Source organism: Hemitrygon akajei, chromosome 13 (assembly GCF_048418815.1).
Source record: "Hemitrygon akajei chromosome 13, sHemAka1.3, whole genome shotgun sequence".
NCBI classification, from domain to species: Eukaryota; Metazoa; Chordata; class Chondrichthyes; order Myliobatiformes; family Dasyatidae; genus Hemitrygon; species Hemitrygon akajei.
The window spans coordinates 17,297,539-17,324,770 of NC_133136.1; the positions used below are offsets into that span (position 1 = coordinate 17,297,539).

General features: G+C 40.2%; 1 protein-coding gene across 1 annotated transcript in view; it reads left to right on the forward strand.

Moving 5' to 3' along the window:
* The window catches only part of LOC140737672 (kinesin-like protein KIF24), a 78,219-nt gene that overhangs the window by 41,848 nt on the left and 9,139 nt on the right, over window positions 1-27,232 (forward strand). Inside the window, exons 10-12 of the mRNA XM_073064201.1 lie at window positions 7,479-7,588; window positions 10,978-13,347; window positions 25,617-25,710. Of these exons, the coding sequence (XP_072920302.1) occupies window positions 7,479-7,588; window positions 10,978-13,347; window positions 25,617-25,710 (2,574 nt within the window). The remainder of the gene's footprint in view (window positions 1-7,478; window positions 7,589-10,977; window positions 13,348-25,616; window positions 25,711-27,232) is intronic.

Here is a 27,232-nt window from a genome sequence, read left to right on the forward strand (position 1 = left end):
AATTGCAAAATTCTGTTGTAGGAAGGGAAAAACAGATGTAGGGGTAGCACAGGGGTGACAGCACGGTAGCATAGTGGCTAGCGCCACTTTACGGAATAGGCAACCGGATTCAATTCCCCACGCTGTCTGTAAGGGGTTTGTGAGTTCTCTCGTGACCACGTCGATTGGGAGGTTAATTGGTCATTGTAAGTTGTCCTTTGATTAGGCAAGGGGTAAATCAGGGGATTGCTGGGTGACGCAGCTCAAAGGATCAAAAGGGCCTATTTTGTATCTAAATAAATAAGCAAACAAACCTTGTCTCATTATGATCTTATTGCATTAAACTTCAATATGACCCTAAAATGTACCTTTTTAATCTATAAGTGATTTACCTGATGAATTTGTACTGCAAAACAATACAGAACTTCATATATAACAATGCATACAAACCTTTGAACATGTAGAAAAATCTCATTTAATTTGGGTACAGTGTAGTCCACACTGAGTTAGTTTATTTTGAAGTTATCCATGCTTCAAGAAGTCAATTTAAGTTGAGGAAAGTTTTCTGTTTACATGTATTCTCTCTTTTGACAGTTTCATCAACAATATTTACATTATTCCTATCCTAACCCATTTTATTCTAACCGCAATCCCATCATTTCCACTTACTTCACAAACAAGAGAAAATCTGCAGATGCTGGAAATCCAAGCAACACACAGAAAATGCTGGAGGAACCCAGTAGACCAGTCAGCATATGTGGAAAAGAGTACAATCAATATTTTGGGCTGGTGCTCTTCTGAAGGGTCTGGACCCGAAACATCAACTATACTCTTTTCTATTTCCTCTTACTTGCTGTCTGTCCACCAGAATATACCTCACACCAGAGGCCCATGAATAGGCCATACAGTGGTCTTTGATCCTGGCCGCTTGCACATTATACAGTTACTGGAGGAAACCAAGACACCCAGAAGAACCCCAAGTGGTGTCAGTGCAAACTCCACACAGACAGCACCAGAGGTCAAGATTGAAGCTGGGTGGCTGGAGCTGTAAGGCAGCAGCCCTGCCAGTGTCACCAAGATTTTACTTGCAATGTAAATACTTGTTAGTATTTTTAATTGGCTTGAAAAGTGTGCTTATTTATAGAATAAGTAGGATCTCACCCACCTGCAAAACTGCATGCACAGAGTGAAGTGGAAAATGAACTCCTGTTTATTAAAGAACTGAAGGAATGCATTTAGCTCGTGATTTGCCAATATCAGCATACAATTTCTTTTTGTGCAGCCACGTGATAAAATGAAAGGAGTTAATTTAGTTCCTCTTGCAATAATCAGACAATTTTAAGAAATGTGACAAGCAGTCTTACTGTCCCTAGATATTTTTTTTTAAAAAAAGCAAAGATGGTGTGCAGTCAGACTGTCAAGAAGGGCAGGCAGATGATAGGACAAAATTGGAGCCAAAAGAGTGAATATCAGTGCATTAAGGATGCAAAATCAAAAAGGGTAGCAAATAATGTACTTAAAGTGTTATATCTCAATGTACGGAGTAAAAGAAATAAGGTGGATGATCTTGTTGTACTATTACAGATTGTCAGGTATGATGTTGTGGTGGCCATCTCTGAATCATGGCTGAAGGATGGTTATGGAGCTGACCGTCCAAGGTTACACATTGTATCGGAGGGATAGGAAGGTAGGCAGAGGGGGTGGCGTGGTTCTGCTGGTTTAAAAAATGGCATCAAATCAGTTGAAAGATGTGACATAGGATCAGAAGATGTTGAATCCTTGTGGGTTGAGTTAAGAAATTGCAAGGGTAAAAGAATCAACATGCAGGTCGATTGGGAAAATCAGGTCGGTAATGGATCTCAAGAGTGAGTTTGTTTAAGGCCTAAGAGATAGCTTTTTAGAGCAGTTTGTTGTTAAGCCCTCTAGGGGATCAGATGTACTGGATTGGGCGTTATGTAATGAACCGGAGGCGATTAGGGAGCTTAAGGTAAAATAGCCATAGGAGGCAGTCATCACAATATGATTGAGTTCAACTTGAAATTTGACAGGGAGAAAGTAAAGTCTGATGTAGCAGTATTTCAGTGGAGTAAAGGAAACTACAGTGGCCAAAGTAAATTGGAAGGAGATGCTGACTGGGATGATAGCAGAGCAGCAATGGCACCAATTTCTGGGGAAAATGAGGCAGGTGCAGGATAGATGTATTCCAAAAATGAAGAAATACTTAAATGGCAAAATAGTACAACTGTTGCTGGTAAGAGAAGTCAAAGCAAATGTAAAAGCAAAAAGGGCATACAAAAAAGCAAAAATTAGCTGGAAGATAGAGGATTGGGAAGGTTTTAAAAACCTAAAGAGAGCAACTAAAAGAATCATTAGGAGGGAACATATGAAATATGAAAGCAAGCTACCAAACAATATCAAATTGGATAGTAAAAGCTTTTTCAAGTGTGTAAACAATAAAAGAGAGATGAAAGTGGATATAGGGCCGCTAGAAAATGAGGCTGGAGAAATAATTACAGGGAACAAGGAGGTGGCAGCTGAACTAAATGAGTATTTTGCATCAGACTTTTCTATGGAAGACACTAGCAGTGTGCCTGATGTTGAAGGGTGGGAGGGAAGAGAAGTGAGTGCAGCTATTATTACAAGGGAGAAGGTGCTCAAAAGGTTGAAAGACTGAACCTTTGATGTTGTGTCCAATCAAGGACCTTATCTAAGAAAAACTCTGCTGGCATTGGAGAGGATTTAGAGGAGGTTCACAAGGATGATTTCAGATTTGAAAAGGTTATCATACTAAGAACATTTGATGGCTCTGGGTCTGTATTCGTTGGAATTTAGACGGATGAAGGGGATCTTATTGAAACCTTTTGAATGTTGAAAGGCCTTGCCAGAGTAGATGTGAAAACGATGTTTCTATGGTGGGGGAAGTCTAGGACTAGAGGACACAGCCTCAGGATAAAGGGCCATCCATTTAAAACAGATGTGGAGAAACTACTTTAGCCAGAGGATGGTAAATTTTTGGAATTTGTTACCACAGGAAGCAGTGGGGGCCAGGTCGTTGGGTGTATTTAAGGCAGGGATTGATAGGTTCTTGATTGGACATGGCAAGAGGTTACGGGGAGAAGGCCGGGGAGTGGGACTGTGTAGGGGAAAAAATGATCACCCATAATTGAATGGCAGAGCAGACTTGATGGCCCAGATGGCCTAATTCTGCTCCTATGTCTTACGGTCTTATAATGTGTTTGTGGGAAATACAGTTGCCTAGAAAGTTAAAGGCACGATACCATTTGTTTAAGTGTCTTGCATTGAAAGTTATTTTTTCTCCATTGGACTGAAATGTGGTAACAACCATGTTGTTTGCTGTTGACCCATTTGGTCTTCGTCAATGTTTACATTCAAAATATCTCTTCCTATACGTCCTTCAGTTTCTGCATAATTTCCTACAGCATTTTCTTTTGCATATCTAATTTTCTGTTGAGCATATTTCTATTTTACTCAATTGTGATTTGTGGTACCAGGTTCCACATTGTATCAACAGATTAGGTAAAGATATTTATCCTGAATTCTTCAATACATTTGTTTGTATCTATGTTGTATTTAGTAATTAATAAAAATATAAATTTTTTGTTCATTCAATTGAGAATAAAACAAGGATCAGTTTTTCATTATATGTATTGTAATTTGTTATTTTAATTATTATTAAAACTGTAATATACTTAATGCAAAAAAAATTTAATCCCTTCTAGTTTTTAGGTGCCTTGACTTCATTTACTGCTTTTTGACTGAATGTTGTGATGTTAGCTTTTCTAGGCCTTACCACTTGTAATGGCAACAAAGCATATAAATATCTTGCCTTTACTTGGATGTAAAGAAATGCTGGTTTGTTACCATAATAGTGAGAAATACAGATTGCATTATGAATTCCAGGGAACATATCAACCAAGCAAATCTGTTTGGAAAATCTTTTCTCAAATGTTAACATTGGATGAAGCAATGTTTTGCAAGAGATGCAGGCATGATCTCCTGAAAGCCATCTCTTGGGCTGTTGAGATTCTGGACTAGACTGGAATCAACAAGGGATGTTCGACAGCTGTGGCAAGGTTTGAATCTGGTGACGTAGGGGACAGCAGAGCTTCACTTCCAGATGAGCTCATTGCCTTCTGTGCTCGTTTTAACCACCAGAACAGGGAGGAACCATCAAGCACCCCCATGTTTCCCGATAATCCTTTGGTCTCAGTATCTGAAGATGGTGTGAGGGCTACCTTCAAGAGAGTGACTGACACAAAATAGTCATTCAGAGCCTTGGCTACTTCCTCAATACCCAATATTAATTCCCCCTTCTCATCCTCCAAGGGACCACTGTTCACTTTAGAAACCATTTTCTGCTTTATATTATTATAAAAACTTATTATCTGAGAGTAAATCCAAGGAAAACATCTGGTCTGGATGAAGTACCTGGCTGAGTAGTGAAGACCTGTGCTGACCAACTGGTTGGTGTATTCACAGAAATCTTCAGCCGCTCGCTCTGGCAGTGTGTGCTACCCATCTAGTTCAAGCAGGCTTCAATCCTACTGGGACCCCAAAACAGCGTGGTGACCTATCTACATGACTATCACCCAGTGGCACTTATATCCACAGTGATTAAGTGTTTTGAGAGGCTGGTATTGAAGCACATCAGTTCCTGTCTGAATGGTGACTTGGATCTGCTCCATTTTGCCTATCGAAGCAACTGGTCTACAGCAGATGCTACCTTGTTGGCTCTTCACACAACTCTGGAACATCTGGACAGCAAAGATGTATATATCAGGATGCTTTTTATCGATTACAGCTCGGCATTTAACACCATCATCCCCTCAAAACTAATCAGTAAACTTCTAGACCTGGGCCTCAATATCCTCTTGTGCAATTGGATCCTGGATTTCCTCACTTGTAGACCCCAGTCAGTTCAGGTTGGCAAAACCTTCTCCAAGGTAACATGCCTGAATGACTGGCATCCTCTTGCACTCACCTCAATAATAAGCAAATGCTTTGAGAGGCTGGTCAAGGACTGCATCTGCAGCTTGCTACCACCCACTCTGGACCCCCCACAATTCACAGACCAATACAACCGATCATCACACAACGCAATACCACTGCTCTACATTCTATCCTTACACATCTGGAGAAGAAGGATGCTTATGTGAGAATGAATTCTTGGATTACAGTTCAGCATTCAACACCATAATCTAGGCTCAACAGGAAGCTCAGAGACCTCGGCCTTGACCCTGCCTTGTGCAGCTGGATCCTGGACTTCCTGTCAGATCATCGGCAGGTGGTAAGAGTGGGCTCCCTCACCTCCACCCCTTTGACTCTCAACACAGGAGCCCCTCAGGGCTGTGTCCTAAATCCCCTGCTTTTCTCCCTGTATACCCATGTCTGTGTCGTCACCCACAGCTCTAATCTACTAATTAAATTTGCTGATGACTCTACATTGATTGGCCTAATCTCAAACAATAACGAATTGGCCTACAGGGAAGAAGTCATCTCTCTGACATAGTGGTGTCAAGAAAACAACCTCTCCCTCAATGTTGTAAACGGTAAACGGCTTTAAGTTCCTCGGCATGCACATCACCGAGGACCTCACGTGGTCTGTACACACCAGCTGTGTGGTGAAAAATGCACAACAGCATCTCTTTCACCTCAAATGGTTGAAGAAGCTTAGTATGGGTCCCCAAATCCCAAGAACTTTCTACAAGGGCACAATTGAGAGTATCCTGACTGGCTGAATCACTGCCTGGTCTGGGAACTGTACCTCCCTTAATTGCAGATTTCTGCAGAGAGTGATGCAGACAGCCCAGTGCATCTGTAGTTGTGAACTTCCCATGATACAGGACATTTACAAAGACAGGTGTGTAAAAAGGGCCCGTAGGATCACTGGGGACCCAAGTCACCCCATCCACAATTTATTCCAGCTGCTACTATCCGGGAAATGGTACCGCAGCATAAAAGCCAGGATCAACAGGCTCCAGGACAGCTTTTTCCACCACTCACACTGATTTGAGTGTATTTCTATGTTACATTGACTGTTCTATTTATTAAAAATTACCACGATTACACATTTAGACAGAGACTTAACGTAAAGATTTTTACTCTTCATGTATGTGAAGGATGTAAGAAATAAAGTCAATTCAATTTCTGCACAATCTCTATCAGCACAGGAGCACCTCAGGGATGTGTGCTTATTCCCCTGCTCTGCTCGCTTTACGCCTATGACTGTGGCTAATTACAGCTCCAACACCATATACAAGTTTGCTAACAACACCACTGTTGCGGGCTGCATCAAAGAGGGTGATGAATTAGCATACAAGAGGGAGATTGAAAACTTGGCTGAATGATGTAATAAAAACAACCTCTCACTCAATGTCAATAAGACTAAGAAACTTATTGTAGACTTCAGAAGCAGGAAACCAGAGGTCCAGAAGCCAGTAATCATCAGAGGTGGAGAGGGTCAGTAACTTTAAAATCCTGGGTGTCACTATCTCAGAGGACCTGTCCTGGACCCATCGTATATATATTATTGTAAAGAAAGCATGACTGCGCCTCTTATTTCCTCCCTCAAGAATCTGCGGAGGTTTAGCATGTCATTGACAACTTTGGCAAACTTACATAGATGTGTGGTGGAAAGTGTGCTGACTGGCTCCATTATGGCCTAGTATGGGAACACCAATGCCTTTGAGCAGAAAATCCTACAGAAGGTGGTGGATTCGGCCCAGTACCTCACAGGTAAAACCCTCCAAACCATTCAGCACATCGACATGAAACATTCCTGTGGAAAAGCAGCATCCATCGTCAAATATCCTCACCACCCAGGCCGTGCTCTTCTCTCGCTACTGCCATCAGGTAAAAGGTACAAGTGCCTCAGGAGTCACACCACCAGGTTCAAGAACAGTTACTACCCCACAACCATCAGGTTCTGGAACAAAAGGAGATAGCTACACTCATTTAAGGACTCTGTTATATTGTTATTTCATGCTTGTTATATATTCCTGGTTATTTATATCTGCATTTGCATAGTTTGCTTTCAGTTTACAGTTCCTGATGTTTACCATTTACAGTTACTAGACTATAGATGTGCGAAGTAAAAAGAAATGTGCTACAAAGAAAAAGAATCTCAGGGTTGTATGTACTCTAATAATAAATTTTACTTTGAATTTTGATCTTTGAATTTTAATCTAAAAGTCTTCCTGATCTTAAAAGAAAATGTCAGTTTATTGAATTATTTTGGACTACAATTTATGTTTTCCTTGTTTATTAGTAAATAAGAATGAAAAAATGGCAATCTTAATAACATGTTAATCTAAAAATCCTTTTGAACTTAAAATAAAATGCAAATCAGTTGAATTATTTGGGACTACAAAATACACTTTCCTTGTTCATTTTCTAACAGTAAGTGCAAAAGTTTTATTCTTGTTGTGCTTGTGGCTTTTTTGCATTTTGTATGTAAAATTTATGTATGTTTTTTTGAGGTATTGAAAGACTCTTTTATTGGGAATTCGAAGACTTGTATGATTGCTAATATTTCACCGAGCCACATGGCCACAGACCACACACTGAACACCTTGCGCTATGCAGACCGGTGAGAAACAATTAGCTTTTTTTTTACTGTAATTGTCTCATATTAAATAATGGGCACTTTAAACCACAGGATCTCAGGAGTTGTAGCCATGTATAACAACAAAGATTTTTTAAAGATGATTTGTTGAGGATAGGGCAGTGGATGTTGTATAAAAGGACTTGATGATGTCTCCTTGTATGGTGACAAAACGTTTATAAATGAAGAACAACTCAACCCAATGATCAACCACATGAGTTACACATTTTCTGAGTTAGTTCCAATTTCATAAGATACTTCATGGTCACCCAGAAGATTAAGGAGCACAGAATCCATACTCCAAGAGGACCACAGCTTTTTCGTAGTGTTTGGAGGCTTGCATGCCTCAATGAACCAGAGAGCAATGTGATTGGAGTCAAGATCTTGTGCTTTGGCTCTTGGTTGGCCCACCATTGCCAAACAGGTAAAAGGGAAGAGTGGTCCATGGTCTTCCATTTTCGGTGATTTAGCTCAGTGCTAGCAACCCTGACTGTTATGGAAGCAGCAATGAAGAATCCTTCTACTTCTGCGTGTGACGGTATTCCCGAGACTTCACTCAGGACTTGCATGGCTGACAATAGTGAAAAATGAGAGGAAGCTTCTAGCATGATGAAGGAAGCCCTAAACACCATCAAGACCATTACCAAAATTGACTTTTGGAATGTACACACTGTACTGTAGAGGCATAATGAGGACCCTGAACCACACCTGGGGCACAATAGAGAAGATGGCCAAGGACAGACTTAGATAGAGACCCTTCGTTGCTGCCCTCAAATGCCAGCGGCATAATGGGCACTAAGAAAGTAATCCATACTTGGAGTATTGGGTGCATTTCTGGTGGGCACACTACAGGAAGGATGTGGTAGCAACAGAGAGTGCAAAAGAGATTTGCCAGTGCCTGGAATAGAGAGCTACAGTTGTAAGGAGAGAATGGGTTTATTGTTACTGGAACAAAGGAATCTGAGGGGTCACCAATAAAGATTTACAAAATTATCAAGAATCTTTCTCCCAGGTCAGGGGAACCTAGAGTTAGAGGGCACAGTTTATATCACAAAAGAAAAATTTAAGGGAGATCTCTGGGGTATGTTCTTCACACTGAGGGCAGTGGATATTGAGAAAGAGCACCAGAGGAGGCAGTGAGGGTAGATACTTCACAATACATTAGGACATGTTGTTGGCATCCATCTGTCTCAAAGGACAATTGGTGATGATGATGATCATCACAAGCCTGAATGGAAGGTATGGAGATCCTGAGATGCCCAGTCGTCAAGAACCCCCTCTTGGCCTCACTGGGGTAGTCCAAATGATAGCTTATGAAGCAATACATTTGGCACCAGCTTAGCTACAGGAGCTGCCTGAAGGATGTTCAAAGACGTACAGCTGCCTTAGGGGCTCCACGTCATATTTGCTGTTTGTGTTTGCTCCCGTAGCCACAAGGCCGTGGGGCTATTTACCCATAGCTGGGAATCTGGTTCACAAACATCTAGGTGTGTCCACCTGCGTGCTACTTGTGCAGGGGCCAGACTTCCTTCCCATCCTCTGTAGTTCAGCCTGAGTCAGTAAGGAGTTCAGTTTCTGTGTGTTGCCAGCAAGGAGGCAATACATGAGGCTTCCTATTGGAGAGGCTATGTATTGGTAGGGAGAGACTTACACATTCAGCTCTCCTTTTCACAAGACTGCTAGCCAGCAGTGGAAGCTGAAGGTGAGAGCAACAACCGCTACCCACTACACTGCCATGTTAGATGCATCACAGCAACCATATTGACACATTAGGACAGGTACTTGAATAGAAAAGGAGTAGAATGATGTGAGCAAAATGTGGGGAATTGGGATGAATGTAGATGGGTATCATAGTCAGCATGGATGAAATGGTCCTTTAGGGGCCTGTCTGTGCTTTGTTTCCATGAAAAAGATTAGCATTGATGTTATTTTTTCTTTACCTGAGGATTCAACCAGAATTTACTTCATATTAGAAGTAACAATTTTGGAATAGTTGGTGAAATAATTTAATATTGTGATTGGATAGTTATAAAATCTTTTTCAAAATTATGTACAGGTTTTTAATTTAATTTGGATAGCTGAATGATTAAATACATTACAGACCTTAAAGAGCAATGCTGAAAGAGATTAAGATTTGGAATTTCAAGAAGTAAAGAGATATCCAGGATACTGAGAATAAACCTCTTGCATTTGTTTTTGAAATGATGTCATATCTGTTCAGAATCATGTTTATTATCACTGATGTATGTTATTAATTTTGTTGTTTAGCGGCAACAGTACTGTGCAAGATAAATTACTATAAATTACAAAAATTAGAAAGTAGTTCAGAAGATGAATAATGAGGTAATATTGTTGGAGCGTTTAGCAATCTGATGATGGAGGGGACGAAGCTGTTCTTGAATGTGTTATGATTACAAAAAATATCTGATAAGGCCCTGGTTTAATGTCTCATTTCTTCCTGTGAAATAAAAGTAATCCTTAATCCTAACTTCAGGAAAAACTTTTTGCTGCCACACTATGATTCAGAGATCATTACTCAAATCTTTGCCATGAGTACCTTCCTGTCAGTGAAATCAGAACACACCACAGTAACAGTATGTGACCAAAGCCAAGGTTACTATTCTACAATTTACACACTATCAAGACTTTTAAATATACTGTTGTTCATTCATCATTGCTAGCTTAAAGTTATGGTATCTGTCCGGAAGCACCATAGCAGGCACTGTCTATACAAGTACAGCCTTGGACCTTTTTCATGTAACTGAACAGGGCACAGCAATAAATGATGCCTTTTGCCAATGATCCCATAGTCCATTAATAAATAAAATAGGTTTATTCTATGTTTTTAGAATTTTAGAACAGTACAGCACAGGAACAAGCCCTTCGGCCCACGTTGTGCTAAACTGGCTAAATTAGTGATCAAACGGCCATGTAATCTAATCCGGTTTGCCAATACAATGCTCATATCCTTCCATTTTTCTCACATTTATGTGCCTATCTAAGTGAAAAATGTTTAAAATACAGTAGTGTAGTGGTTAGCACAACACTTTATAGTACCAGCAACTGGGTTAAATTCCTGCCGCTGTCTGTAAGGAGTTTGTATATTCTCTCTGTGACCGCGTGGGTTTCCTCCTGGTGCTCCAGTTTCCTCCCACAGTCTATAGATGTTGGTTGATGGTTAATTGGTCATTGTAAATTGTCCTGTGATTAGGGGTTAATTCGGGGGATGCCAGGCAGAGCAGCCTGAAGGGCTGGAAGGTCCTATTGAGTGTGGTAATCCAGTAAATAAATGAATAAATAGATAAATGGATTGAATCAAATCATGTTAAAAAACAGAATAATTTCTTTTCAGCAAATCTGTTATTTATCCTCAGGGTAAAAGAAATAAAGAGAGCCTCCAAAACATCCAGCGTAAACCTTTCAAGATGTCAAGGAGGTAGAAGCCCATCTCCAAAACAAACCAAAGCATGCGGGGACAAGTCTGTACCAAAGAAAGTAAAGCCAAGAATTGAACAATCCCAATATTCAGATAAAAATGCAACCCAGCCTAAGTTCTCACCAGTAGTGTTGCGTCAACGTAATGGTATTCTCTGTTCCACACCAAGAATGTCAGATAAAAACATCTTTTCTCCAACTACCTCAAAACTTATGTGGCAAAGTCATTCTACTCCTCTTAAAGGGCTGTTTAAGAAAAAATCCTCAGATGCCAGCAAGAACACAACAGATGAAGGGCCAAATGGGAAGGGCATTATTACAAAAGAGGCATTTCTGAGTAAATCTAGAACACCCAGAAGAATGCAACGTGGGCAAATAAATAAAAATGTGAAGGTCCAAGCTGTTCATCCCATTCAAAAAGAAGTAATTCCAAGAGATGGATTTCACTTTACTGGACAGACAAAAAATTACTCTCCCAATAAAGAAAATAGTAATAAAATTTTTGAAAGTGAATATCAAAAGAGTCCCAAGTCACCAGAGAATGAACCTTTCCCCCAAAAGGAAAGAGAAAAGCACTTGCGTCTTTATCATCAGCAGCTTCAACAACTTCAGCAACCACCATTACTGCAGAAGAAGCTAACTTATCAACCTTTGAAGGAGCTTCTCAGGCAATTTTATCAACATAAAATTGAAATGAGCAATAAAGAAAATGGTCATACTTCCTCACTGGAACCTACAGTCCAAAAGTCAGATGTTCAGACTGAATGCAGTTATCACTGTGATCCATATTCTGTCTGCCAAAGCATGGATGACACACAGAATCAAACCTGTAATCACAATCTCTTCTATGAAATAGAAAGAGTGAAAGGAGAGAATGGAGGAAATAATGTGCAAGTTTTCCACTCCTCTCAAGATCAAAGCTGTAACCCAAGGAGAGAAGACGGCAGTTTCTGTGGCTCACCGTGGAGTACAGAAGAATGCACAATCCACTGTTCATCAGGAGATCATGCCACAGAAATGTTGTGTTCTCAAAATGACAGTGATAATGCTCAAATGAAGCCAAGGTACTTAACATTTGATTCAAAAAACAGTTTGCAGAATTATTCCGCTGATGATCAAGATGATAACTGTCCCATTTCAAAGATCTCACAAATGGACAATAGTTTCCCTTTTGCTGCAGATTTGAAAAGTGTGAAAATCGGAACCAATATTTTGTTTCAATCCAGCAATAATATAGATCTCCATTTGAATTCTGTAACAGAAGTAGCAAAAAATGAGCAAGTATGTAAAATCTCCAGTAATATGATTCTATCCACTGACTGTACTTCTGAAGACTTGATGAATGTTTCTGATACTTGTCTTTCCATGGGGAGGCCACTGTCTCAAAATACACATCTTACTGACCAGCGAATGGCATTCTCATGTAACCAGTACTTTGCTGAAATGGAGGAATTTCCAACTGATTCTGATAAAAATCAGAAACTTTCATCTGATGATCTTTTTGTCAGTTCAAAAAGTGCTAGTCACGATCTGCACCTTATTTTGAATGATGGAACTGAAAAGCAAACAGTTGCAAAAGATGAAACTGACCACTGTTCATATATTAACTGTGTAGAGCCTACTTATAAAGATGTGTCAACTAATGATTGTACAGGTTTTCTGAATTCACCAAAGCATGATTTGAAGCAGGACAGACCACTTAGTGCCTCACTGAGTGGAAAACTACCCTCTAAAGCCATCAGCCAGACAAGTGAATGTCATAATTACAGACAAGAAATTAAATGTTTGAAAAGTGAACCTTATGATTCAGGTACTGAAGAAACTGTAATTAATCCTTCAATTTTACACTTGCATCATGGTGTAATGTCCATTTTTGAAGCTGTGGCTTCAGAAGCTGGAAACCAGAACGCTACAGATCTGCATCTTAATCAAATGAGTAGACAGAAAGGCACTTCTAATTGTGGAATTGCTTCTAGCAAAATAACAGAACCAATTAACATCTCCAAAATTAAAGAATCACAAGAAAAAACAGAAGTTTTGGTGGTTAGAAGCTGTACTGAAGGGATGCTTGATAACCACCATAATGAAGATGGGTTTCAGCCTTGTTGCAAGTCTATTGATAAGGACTTAATTAAAGAAGAGTTACTGCACAATACGTTAAACCATCTTCATGAAGAAGACAATTCAATTCCTATGGAAGTGTTTGTCAACCACAGTGAAAACAAATTCAAAGCATGTGGACTTGTGACAGATGGTAACCAATCTAAGCATTTAATTGCTCGGCACCTAGAGACAATGGAAAAATCAAAGTAAGTATGAAAACAGCAAACTTAAAGAATTTCCTCATGTTAAAAATTGGGCAATACTGTAATAATCTTTAGTCACATCAATACTTAATTGAAATAATTCTCTGGCTGCTCATTAAATCCAAAATATGATTTTTTCTGTTCGAGACAAAAATAGGTGGAATTTAATTCTGCAGAATATTTTATTTGGAAGTACTTGAATATGCAAAGTTTTATCTCATATTCTCAGAACATTCCTCTTGACAACCCTTGATATTTGGTTTGAAAGATAAGGTGTCACGTCTGTAGGGGTGGAGCAGGAGAGGCACAGAAGTATGTAGTAGGCCTCCGTTAGTCTCAATAGACCGTGGATTTGCACCTTGGAAAGTTTCAAGTATACGGAAGTATAGTAATAAACTATCAGCATAAAATGCCGTTACTGTATATTAGAGTCATACAGTTTGAAAATAGGGTCTTAGGCAGATGGGACTAGCTTAGCCTGGACAAGTTGAGCCAGAGTTTGTCCTATAGTCCTCTAAACCACTCATATTTAGGTACTTAGCTAGATTGTTTTTAAATGTGCCACTAATTCTGGCACATTCATTCCAAATATGCACCTTCCTTTGCGTGAAAAAGCTGCCCCTGATGTCTTTTTAAAAATCTTTTGTCTCTGATCTATGTCGCCATGTTTTTAGCACACCCTCCATCAGTGGAAAAGATGGTATTTCACCCTACCTAAGTTCCTCATGATCTTGTATACCTCTATCAGCTCATGTTTCAATCTCCTGCATTCCAGGGAAAAAAGTCCTAATCTTCACAACTTCTCCTTTGAACTCAGGCTCCCATCTCCAGGTAATGTCATGTTGAATCTTCTCTGCACTCTCTTTCTAATAATATATTTCCTATAACATGGTGACCAAAACTGTACACTAAACTCCAAATGTGGCCTCACCAACATCTTGTATAACTGAAACATAACTTCTCATTTCCTTTACTCAGTGCCCTGACTGATGAAGGCGAGCATGCTAAATGCCTTCACCACTTTATCTATCTTTGCTGCTTTCAGTGAACTATGAACTTGCACTCCTAGACCCTCTATTCCATAACGTTCTTCAGTGTCCCACCATTCACTGCTTGTTTGATCTCTCAAAATGCAATACCTTGCAGTTGTACATTTTGGAAGAAGAAATAATCAGGCAGATTATTATTTAGATGGGGAGAAAATTCAAAAATCGGAAGTGCAAAGAGACTTGGGCCATTGCAATTTCTTGTCTAGCTTCCCACAAGGTTTGAGAATACTCCAGGTCAGGCCCTGGGGATTATCCACCTTAATGCACTTTAAGGCCTCCAATATCTGCTCCCTGTGAATTCTTAAGTGGTCTAAGATATGACTATTCATTTCCCCTATTTCCTTAGCTTCTATTGTTTTCTCCACAGTAAAACCTGAAGAGAAGTATTATTAAAAATCTTTCATTTCTTTAGTTCCGTGCAAAGATGATCTTGATGATCATTAGAGGGACTTATTTTCAGCCTGCCACCCCTTTAATATACCTTAATATAGAATTTCTTGGGATTTGTCTGCTGGATCCATCTCAGATCCCCTTCTTTCCCCCCTAACTTCTGTCTTAATCTCCACAAGATTTTGCCTAATGGCTCCAAAATTTGCTCAACCTCCTGTTCAGGGCCTTAACCAATTAGCCAGTCATATTCTTCTCCAATTTTAAAAGTAATTGAATTCTGTGCACTGGAGTCAAAAAATATTAATATTTATGCTATTAGATAGTATAAATAATTTATAATAGTATGTTATAAATAAATACTATTTGTATTAGATAGTACTTCAATAAATACTATTGATTTAATTTACTATTAAGTCAATAGTAATGATTTACTATTCATCTACATAAATACATTAATTTTAGTTATTCTATTTCCCTTTCTCATGTAACTGTGACACTTTGTTGTGCACTCTGTTATTGTTTTATCTTGTACTACCACAATGCACTGTTGCAATAAATTGATCTGTGGACAGTATGCAGGACAAGGTGTTTTTTACGTATCTCAGAACACTTAACAGTAATACAGCAATTTAAAATCCATATACTAACCTAATGTGAACTGTATTCATCATTTTTTATCTTGCTTTATTTTTTTCTGACTGTCCCCATTTGGTGGTGGAATTATGCTTGTATACTCTGTTCTTCACCATCTTGTCTATTTATGTGGCCATTTTCAGCAAACTGTATACCTGTACTCCCAGGTCACTAAGCATGTCTCACTGTTTTTCCAGAGTCTCAGTCTCCCTCACCAAGATGTGCCTGTTCTCCCAAACTCCCCTCTTTTTCTGACTGAGCCAGTGTCTCTGTTTTGTTGGAGATTTCACCAATCCTGTGTCTCTACTCTCTCAAACTCCTGCTCGTTTTTTCTCCTGGGGCATTGGAGCTGGGGAGGTGTTGGGGGATCCTGCACAGGCCAGAATTGCTGTTCCTTACCATGGTCAAGAACCCTTTCCTTGGAATGGTTCTTCTATTCATACAGCTGCTTGGCAGGGTTTCTTAACTGTGTTTGGAAACTTGTGCGTTGCTGACAAGGACAGTGTTTCTTTTCTTGTGTTCATTTCTGATTGTTCTTGAATGCACTGGTAAGCTGCTGCCGGAACCATACTGTTCGTGCTGTTGGAATTCCATGCTTCAGCCCCAGCAATGAAGGTGGTGATGCAGTTCCATATTAGAGTGGTGTATGACTTGGAGGAGAAATTGCTGATAGTGATGTTGCCATAGAACAGTTGAGCATAATACAGACCCTTCGGCCCATGACATCGTATCAACCTTCTACCCTACTCCAATATCAATCTAACCCTTTCCTTCCACATATCCCTCCATTTTTCTTTCATCCACGTGCCTATCAAAGCATCTCTGTGTCCTTCTGGTAGAAGTTATGGGATTGAGGTGTGTTTCCAATTAGCCTAGGTGAGTAACTACAGTGCATTTTGTAGATACTCCATCAATATCCTCTACTGGGAGCGAATGGTGGAGGACATGAATATTTAGTGTGGAGGATAGGTTCCAATCCAATAGGCTGCTTTGTCCTGGATGGACCTGCTCCCACTAAGAGCAACTGGTGGAGGATGGGTTCTAATCCAGTGAGCTGATTTGTTCCAGACGGTATGAAGCTTCTTGAAAGATATTGGCACTGATCTCACCCAAGCAAATGGAGAGAGTATTGCATCATATTCTTGGCTTGTCTGTTAGAGATTGAGGAAAGGCAATGAATGGGGTGTCAGGTGTTGAATTAGACACAAGCAAAATAGACAAAATGCTGGAGGACTAATGAAAGGTCTCAGCTCAAAACATTGACTGCCCATTTCCCTCTATAGATGCTGTATGGCTTGCTGAGTTCCCCCAGTATTTTGTGTGTGTTGCTCTGGATTTCCTGCATCAGCAAAATCTCTTGTTTGGGTGAGTTACTGCGGGATCCCAAGATCCTGACTTGTGTCCACATTGTTTTTTTATCTGTTGTAGCTGAGTGTCTGAGCCTTGGTGACCTCAGGTTAGTGGAGTTGGGGGAGAGACTTAGCCATAAGATATAGGAGCAGAAGTAGGCCATTCAGTCCATCCATTCTGCTCCACCGTTCAGTCATGGGCTGATCCAATTCTTCCAGTCATCCTCACTCCCCTGCTTTCACCCCATACCCTTTGATGCCCTGGCTAATCAAGAACCTATCTATCTCTGCCTTAAATACATCCAGTGATTTGGCCTCCACAGTTGCTCGTGGCAACAAAATCCACAGATTTACCACCCTCTGACTAAAGCAACTTCTCCACATCTCAGTTCTAAAAGGACATCCTTAAATCCTGAAGTCATGTCCTTTTGTCCTAGAATCCCCTACCAGGGGAAATAATTTTGCCATATCTAATCTGTTCAGGTCTTTACACATTTGGAATGTTTCTATAAGATTCCGCCCCCCCCCCCCCCCCCATTCAGACATTCCTCATATGGTAATCCTTTCATTCCTGGAATCATTCTCGTGAACCTTCTCTGAACCCTCTGCAATGTCAGTATATCCTTTATAAAATAAGGAGCCCAAAACTGCACACAATACTCCAAGTGTGGTCTCATGAGTGCCTTATAGAGCCTCAACATCACATCCCTGCTCTTGTATTCAATACCTCTAGAAATGAATGCCAATATTGCATTCACCTTCTTCACAACTGACTCAACCTGGAGGTTAACCTTTAGGGTATCTTGCACAAGGACCTCCAGGTCCCTTTGCATCTCTGCATTTTGAACTCTCTCCCCTTCTAAATACTAGTCTGCCCATTTATTTCTTCCAACAATGTGCATGACCATACACTTTCCAGCATTGTATTTCATTTGCCACTTCTTTGCCCATTCCCCTAAACTATCTAAGGCTCTCTGTTTCCTCAACACTACTCGCTCCTCCACCTATCTTTGAATCATCAGCAAATTTAGCTACAAATCCATTAATACTGTAGTCTAAATCATTGACATACATCGTAAAAAGCAGTGGTCCCAGCACCGAACTCTGTGGAACTCTACTGGTAACCGGCAGCCAGCCAGAATAGGATCCCTTTATTCCCACTCTCTGTTTTCTGCTATTAACTACTCTGTAATTCCATGGGTTCTTATCTTGCTGAGCAGCTTCATGTGCGGCACCTTGTCAAAGGTCTTCTGAAAATCCAAGTACACCACATCTACTGCATCTCCTTTGCCTATCCTGCCACTGATGTCAGGTTAACAGGTCTATAGTTTCCTTTCTGCTGCCTCCTACCCTTCTTAAATAGCGGAGTAACATTTGCAATTTTCCAGTTTTCCTTTGGTGGCTGGTTTTGTGTCTCTTGTTGATGGTCAGAGGCTGCTTCTTCTGTGATACAAATGTTACTTGCCATTTTGCAGTCTATTTGTTAATGTTATCCAGATCTTGTTGCATGCAAGTGTGGATTGGGACAGTCTGTTTTCTGGCAGAGGTGCACTTCAAAAGTGGGAGGCTTTTAGAAATGAAACTTTGAGATTACAAAGCCTATATGTGCCTGCCAGAATAAAAGATGAGGACAAGTGTAGGGAGTCTTGGTTTTCAAGAGATATTAAGGACCTGGTTAAGAGAAAAAAGGAAGTGCATAGTAGGTATAGGCAAGTAGAAACAAATGAGGTATTTGGGGAGTATAAGAAATGCAAGAGAACATTTAAGAAAGAAATCAGGAAGGCTAAATGAAGGCATGATGTTGCTCCAGCAGATAATGTGAAGGAGAAGTAAATTTTGACTTTTGGAATACCATAATGGTAATCTATGTGCAGAGCCAAAATGGACAGGGGAGATCTCAAATGAATTAATCTGTGTGTCCATCTCCTGGGTAAATGGAGTTTATAGAAGTGAGATAGAACACTATAAACTGTTCATGGACCCTGTACAGATTACAGAGTAGGAGGTGTATGCTCCCCTGAGGCAAATCAGGGTGGATAACCCCCAGAGCCTGGACCCTACAGGAAGCAAGTGCAGAAATTGCTGGGGCCCTAGCAGAGATATTTAAAACATCCTTGGGTACCAGAGGAGTGGAGGAAAGCCAATGTTGTTCCGCCCTTTAGAAAAGTCTTTAAACATAAACCAGGAAATTATAGGTCGGTGAGTCTGACATCAGTTGTGGGAAAGTTATTGTAAGGTATTCTAAAGGACTGGATATATAAGTATTTAGTTAGTCATGGACTGATGAAGTATAATCCACATGGCTTTGTACCTGGTCAATCATGTCTACCCCATCTTATAGAATGTCTTGAGAAAGTTACCAGCAAGGTCAATGAAGGCAAGGCAGTGAATGTTGTCTACATAAACTTTAGTAAGGCATTTGGCAAGGTTCCTCACGGAAGGCTGGTCAAGAAGGTTCAGTCGCTCGGCATTCAGGGTGAGGTTGTAAATTGGATTAGACATTGGCATTGTGGCAGAAACCAGAGAGTGGTAGCAGGGGGTTGGTTCTCTGACTGGAGGCCTGTGATTAGTGGTGTGCTGCAGGGATCGGTGCTGGGTCCTTTGTTTGTCATCTATATCGATGATGTGTGGATGATAATGTGGTAAACTGTATCAGCAAATCTGCAGATGACACCAAGATTGGGGGTGTAGTGGACAGTGAGGAAGACTATCATGGCTTGCAGAGGGATCTGAACCATCTGGGAAAATAGGCCGAAAAATGGCAGAAAGAATTTAATGCAGGTAAGTGCAAGGTGTTGCACTTTGGTAGGACCAACCAACGTAGGTCTGCACAGTGAACAGTAGGGCACTGAGGAGTATGGTGGAACAAAGGGATCTTGGAATACATGTCCATAATTCATTGAAAGCGGTCTCACAGGTAGATATGGCTGTAAAGAAAGCTTTTGGCACATTGGCCTTCATTAATCGAACTATTGAGTACAGGAGATGGGATCTTGGTGAGGCCTAATTTGGAGTATTGTGTGCAGTTTTCATCACTCATCTGCAGGAATGATGTAAACAAGGTTGACAGAGAAAACTTAAAAGGGTGTTGTTGGGACTAGAGAACCTGAGTTATAAGGAAAGACTGAGTAGTTTAGGACAATATTCTTTAAAATGTAGAAGATTCAGAGGAGATTTGATAGAGGTATACAAAATTACAAAGGGGTATAGATAGTGTGAATGCAAGCAGCTTTTATCCACTGAGGCTGGTGGTACTGCAACCAGTGGTCGTGGCTTAAGGGTGAATGGCGAGAAGTTTAAGGGGAACTTGAGAGTAAACTGCTTCACTCAGAGTGTCATGAGTGTGTGGGATAAGCTGCCAGCACATGATGCATGTGAGCTTGATTTCAATGTTGAAGTGAAGTTTGGATTGGTACATGGATGGTAGGGGTATGGAGATTTATGGACCCAGTGCAGGTCGATTGGAGTAGGCAGTTTAAATGGTTCAGCATGCACTAGGCCAGGCATGGGCAAACTACGGCCCGGGGGCCATATACGGCCCGTTAAGCTTTTTAATCCGGCCCGCAGAACTTGATGAAATTATATTAATAAACCTTGTTAACGTTTTTTCCCCGCAATTCTGGCGTTTTCCCAATAGATGACGCACTCTATATACATTGACCTTTGTTGAGGTGCAGCGTATTATTCCACATTTGCGCTTTACTCTTTGACCTCTCACCCCTTCTGTAAAGATGAGTGGAGCTAAGAAAAGAAAAGTGGATAGAGAATGTCGGGTGTTTAATAAGGAGTGGACAACTAAATATCTTTTTACCGAACACCGATCAACTGCTGTATGCCTGATATGCCAAGAGACTGTGGCGGTTTTTAAAGAATATAATATCAGCCGTCACTTTGCCACAAAACATGCCAACTATGCTAGCAACCAGTCAACGAAAGAACGGGAAGCTAATGCTCAGAGGTTGGCAGCTAATTTACAGGCTCAACAAAATTTTTTTCACCGTCAAACTGCCATTCATGAGTCAAGTACCAAGGCGAGTTTTATGCTGTCATTCAAATTAGCAAAGGCCAGCAAGCCTCTGTCTGAAGGCGAGTTTTTAAAAGAATGTATGGTGGAGATAGCAGGTGTATTGTGTCCGGAGAGCAAAGACAAATTTGAAAAAATCAGTTTATCACGCAGGACAATGACTTGCCGTGTGGAACTGATAGATGAAGATATAACCAGCGACTTAAATAAAAAGGCAGAGTCGTTCACGTTATATTCATTAGCACTGGATGAAAGCAACGATGTAAAAGACACTGCTCAGCTCCTCATTTTTATCCGAGGAATTAACAATACTTTTGAAATAACGGAGGAGTTTTTGACAATGGAGTCTCTGAAAGGAAAAACACGGGGAGAGGACTTGTATGACCGGGTGTCTGCTGTCATCGAAAATATGAAGCTCCCTTGGAGTAATCTTATCAACGTCACCACAGATGGATCTCCTAATTTGACAGGGAAAAATGTCGGCCTGCTGAGGAGAATACAGAATAAAGTGAAAGATGAAAATCCTGACCAGGATGTTATTTTCCTTCACTGCATCATCCACCAGGAATCTCTATGTAAATCGGTATTACAGCTGAATCATGTTGTGAATCCTGTCGTAAAACTTGTCAACTTTATACGTGCAAGGGGACTTCAGCACCGTCAGTTCATCACGTTCCTGGAGGAAACTGATGCGAATCACCAGGACCTACTTTATCACTCCCGTGTCCGCTTGTTTAGTTTGGGCAAAGTGTTTCAACGAGTATGGGAGCTCAAAGAGGAGATCGGTGCATTTTTGGAGTTACTGAGGAAGGCCGGCGAATTTCCTGAGCTAAGCAACAAGAGCTGGCTTTGTGACTTTGCGTTTGCTGTGGATATATTTTCACACATGAATGAACTGAACGTGAAGCTACAGGGGAAGGATCAGTTTGTGCATGACATGTACACAAACGTGAAAGCCTTTAAATCCAAGCTGGCTTTTTTCTCCAGGCAAATTTTGAATAAGTTATTCACTCATTTTCCCACACTAGCCACGCTGGAAGAGGCCGGCGCAAATGTGAAAAAATACAGCGAGTCACTGGATGCGCTGCACAGAGAATTCTGCCGTCACTTTTCTGCTTTTGAAAAAATTGACAAGTCACTTCAGTTGGTGGCCTGTCCCCTGTCACAAGATCCTGAAACAGCACCAGAGGAGCTACAGCTGGAACTGATCGACCTTCAGTCTGACCCCGTCTTAAAAGAGAAGTTCAGCTCTCTTAAACTGAATGACTTTTATGCTTCACTTGGTAAAGAGGTGTTTCCAAACCTCCGGAGGACGGCACAGAAGATGCTGGCGTTGTTCGGCTCGACCTATTTGTGTGAACAGGCGTTCAGCGTCATGAACATCAACAAAACCAGCCACAGATCCAAGTTAACTGACCAACACCTCAGATCCATCCTGAGAATCGCCACAACAAAACTAAATCCAGACTTTGATGCGCTGGCTAAAAAGGGAGACCAACAACACTGTTCCCACTGAAATTAAAAATAAGTTTCTTCGTTGTGTTATGTAAAAAAATGCATTTGAAAATATTTTTTTCAATAAGCCTTACATGTTACATGTCATTTCTGTTAAGTGATGGACATGAGTAGTGCGCAGGTGCACGTACGTTCTCAAAATAAAAAATGCGCTCCAGATCAAATAACGCGCTCCGCATACTGGCGCGCTGTCACTGTTCTGTCCTTGTGCTGGTCGTTGTTGAGTTTTGGCACAGGGGACAATTGAATAAGAAGGAGCAGGACAAGTAGACCTGAATCTTCTACCGTTTTTGAAATAAAGACAGTCAGGAGGAGAGTGATGATGATAATATCTTGAAGGATAACAGAATTTTCAGTGCTTTAAAATAATAACTGTTACTATTAAAAAAAGCTGTATTTTATTCATTTAATTTTCAGTGTTTTAAAAGTCATTTCAATAAATAGCTAAATACCATGGGACTTCAAAGACAGATATTTTGTTGTAATGCATTTGTTCATTTTCAATTGAAATTAAAGCACATGTTTTCTACATATCCCATGATATTTTATTTTCTCTTATGAGGTGTATTACCAAAACACTCCGTCCATCTGCTCCTGGTCCTGTCAAATTTTAGAACCCTTTATGGCCCACAAGTCAAAAAGTTTGCCCACCCCTGCACTAGGCCAATGGACCTGTTCTGTGCTGTACTTTTCTATGACTCTCTTGTATTTTTTTTATTTTTCCCTATAAATGGTTGCATGAAAATGAATTGCAAGGAAGTATAGAGTGACGTATACATAATTTGATAATCAATTTGAACTTTTGAATGAGTAATGAAAAGGGCCATGAGTTGAGGCCATGGATGGATTGGCAAGAGCTGCTTGAGAGCGAAGCAGTCTCAGAGCAATGGGAGACTTTCTATGAGAACTTCATGATAAACAGTCCATTAAAGACTGGCAGATGAGAGCCTTCCCTTGGGTAAAGATATGAAAAAGATGGCAAGTAAAATCCAAAAGTCTGAAGGCATTTTATTGAAATATAATGAGCAAGAATATAAAAGAGATAACTATATAGGCTTTTAGAGTGCAAAAAGATAATCTGTGCATGGCTGTGGAGTATTTAGATAATATTCTTATTGAATACTTTGTAATGGTCTTCATAGAAGGACAATTCTGATTTGTAAAGTTATGGCATGGGAGGAGGTTACCAAGTGGACAGAAGAGAAGAGTTTTGATGTAGTCTGGAAGGATATTAGTAAGTCCTTTGGCAAGGTCCCACTTAGAAGATTGGTCAAAAAAAAAAGCCCATGGGATATTAGAACATAGGACATAGAAGAGTACAGCGCAGGAACAGTCCCTTCAGCCCACAATGTTGTGCCAAACCAATTAAATGAGTAATCAAATGTGGGCTGTTCTGCCCACACAATCTTTGTATCTTTCCATTTTACTCAAACTCCAGGCAGTACACTCTGTGTATAACAATAAAAAACCTGGCCCTCACATCTCTTTGAAATGATCCCCTCTCCTTAAGTATATGCCTTCTGCTATCAGATATTTTAACCCTCGGAAAAAGATATTGTCTGTCTATTCTATGTATGCCTCTCATAATCTTAGCAGATTTTCCCTTCAGCCATTCCAGAGGAAACAACCCAAGTTTGTCCAACCTCTCATGATAGCACATGCTCTCAAACTCAGACAACATTGTGGTAAACCTCTTTTGCACCCTCTCCAAAGCTTTGATTTCCTCCCTGTAATGGGGTGATCAGAACTGTATGCAATACTCCAGATGCAACCTAACTAGAGTTTTATAAAACTGCAACACAGGCTTGTAATTTTGAACTCAGTGCCTCGACTAATAAAGGCAAGCATACTCTATGCCTTTTTAACCACCCTATCAACCTGTGTAGCCACTTTCAGGGAGCTGTGAACTTGGACCCCAAGATCCCTCTGCTCATCAAAACTGTTAGGGTCCTGCCCTTAACAGTATACTGTCTCTTTACATTTGACCTACCAAGGAGCAACACTTCACATTTGGCTGGATTAAGTTCTATCTGCTATTTCTCCGCCTATATCTGAAAGTGATCTATATCCCATTGTATTCCGTGCCAGTCTTCTGAGCTATCCACACCACCAATCTTCATATCATCTGCAAACGACAGGTATTTTCACCCAGATCCCAACACAGGTTCCTGTGGAACACCACAAATCACAGACCTCCAGCTAGAATCAGTCCCATTGACCACCACCCTCTGTCTTCTAGGGGCAAATCTGTTTTGAATCCAAAAGGCCAATTTGCCATGGATCCCATGCATCTTAATCTTCTGGATGAGATTTCCATAAGGGACCTTGTCAAACTCCTTACTAAAATCCGTGTTAACACCATCCACAGAGCTACTTTCATCAATCACCATCATCGCTTAGTCAAAATTTCTATCAAGTTGGTAAGAAGGGACTGGTCCTACACAAAGCCATGTTGGCTCTCCCTAATTAACCCATAGTTTTCCAAATGCTCAGAAATCTTATTCCTAAGAATTCTGTCCAGTAACTTCCCTATCATTGACGTGAGACTTGCTGCTCTATATTTTCCAGGATTATCCCTGGTTCCCTTATTGAATATTGGAACAACATTAGGTAGTCACCAGTCCTCTGGACCTCACCTGTTCCTTGAAAGGGCATGAAGATATTTGTTAAAGCCTTAGAAATCACTTCACTTACCCCTCACAATAACCTGGATTATATCCCATCAGGCTCTGGGGACTTATCCTCCTTAATGCTCTTTAAGAGACCCAGCACTCTTTATCATGAACAGAGGAGGCTGAAAGAAGATTTGAACAAATCAAAATTATCAGGGTCAGGGTGGTATAAAGAGCAAAAGCCTACTTCTCTCAATGGGTTGTTCAAACACCAAGAGACATAGATTTAAATTGGCAGAAGATTGTTGGGGAAATGGAAAAACCTGCTGACGTGGGAATCTGCAACAGTCTGCCTAAAAATCTTACTTCAGAGTTGGCCAGTTCCCACATAACTTAGAAAAGATTATCTAAACACCTGATTATCTAAAGTACTTACGAAGGGTCTCAGCCCGAAACGTCGACAGTGCTTCTCCCTGTAGATGCTGCCTGGCCTGCTGTGTTCCACCAGCATTTTGTGTGCTTGCTTGAATTTCCAGCCTCTGCAGATTTCCTCATGTTTGCTTTTCAAAGATTATCTAAAATTGGGTTCATTGCATTTGGAAGAGTGTAATAAACATATTTAGAGGGTGAGATCCAATTTCTCAAGTTTACATGGAGGTTTGTAGTAAATTTCAAGCCATTTTGTTCTTTTGCACTCCAGGAAACTTGTTGTCCAATCGCACTGTGAGCAGCTAGAAGAAATGTTAGCTCTTTTTGAAAAAGAAGAATATCTGCTCAACAAACTAATGATATTGGTAAGAATTTTCTTAATAATGCAAAAACTAGAAGTTGTTTTGGGGTTTTTTTTGCACAAATATGTTCTTTAATACAAATACTATTCATTTGCACAAGGATCACATTTCAGTAAAAATTTGGGATAAGTGAAAAAGCTTTTCCTTTATTTTCAGTGTGGAAATAGGGGTTGCATTCCAGAGCTCTAGAATTTTGATTGCAAGAATCTGACATAATAAAATATCATTTGGTAAACAATTAAATTTCAAAATGAAATGATAAATTAGGGGCACCATGTTAGTGTAGCAGTTAATGTGATGCTATTACAGCTCGTGGGTGTTCTGGAGTACAGAGTTCATTTCCGGCATTGTCTGAAAGGAGTTTATATGTTCTCCCCATGACTGTGTGTGTTTCCTGTGGGTATTGTGGTTTCTTCCTACAGTGCAAAGAGATACTGTTAGTAACTCAATTGGTTTTTGTATATTGTCTTGTGTTTAGGCTAGGATTAAATACAGTGGTGCTAGAAAGTTAGTGAACCCTGTAGAATTTTCTCTACTTCTCCATAAATATGACCTAAGATGTGATTAGATCTTCATGCAAATCCTAAAACTAAATAAAGAGAACCCAATTAAATAAACAACACAAAAACATTATAATTGTTCATTTATTTATTGAGAAAAATCCAATATTACATGTATTTATTAGAAAACGTATGTGAACCTTTGCTTTCAGTAACTTGTGTGACCACCTGGTAAAGCAATAACTTCAACCAAACATTTCTGGTAACTGTTGATTAGTCCTGCTTGGAAGAATTTTAGACCATTCTTCCTTTCAAAATTGCTTCAACTCCAAGATGTTGGTGGGCTTCCTTGCATGAACTGCTTGCTTCAGGTCCTTCCACAACATTTTTGTAGGATAAAGGTTGGGGCTTTGACTTGGCCATTCCAAAACACAAATTTTCTTCTTTTTAAACCATTCTGTTGTTGATTTACTCTTGTCTTCAGATTGTTGTCTTGTTGCATTATACAACTTCTATTGAGCTTCAGGTGATGGACTGCTACCCTGATGTTATTGGAGTATAAAGTTGCATTGTTTGCTGTGTAACCAAAACTATGTAGTCAGCTTTGTATTTGCTATGTATGTATCCAATTTAGTAGGAGAATGAAATCTCTGTATTGTCTTTGTACTATTGAACACATCAGTGACTTAAGAATGTAGCCAAATAAGAAGATAATGGTGTGTAAATGAGAGGCTAGCTAAGAGATAACTGTGGCCAGGGATGAGGTAACACGTGGCCCAAAAAGTAGATTAGAACATGATTAAGTTAATGGGTAGAAACAATAGTGGGAAGTCGGGAGCTGTTGTACTGGCGATACAAACTGTAGACTGATTGGATATGCTAATACAACTAAACCAGGAGATTGCTAAGCACAAGGATCGGTGGGCAATCAGCGACTAGCTCACTGACTGTCTCAGCTTTGATTTGCAAATTAAAGTTTAACACTTCTTGAAGAATCTTCTGCGTCTCCTGGTCGTTTGTGGGGC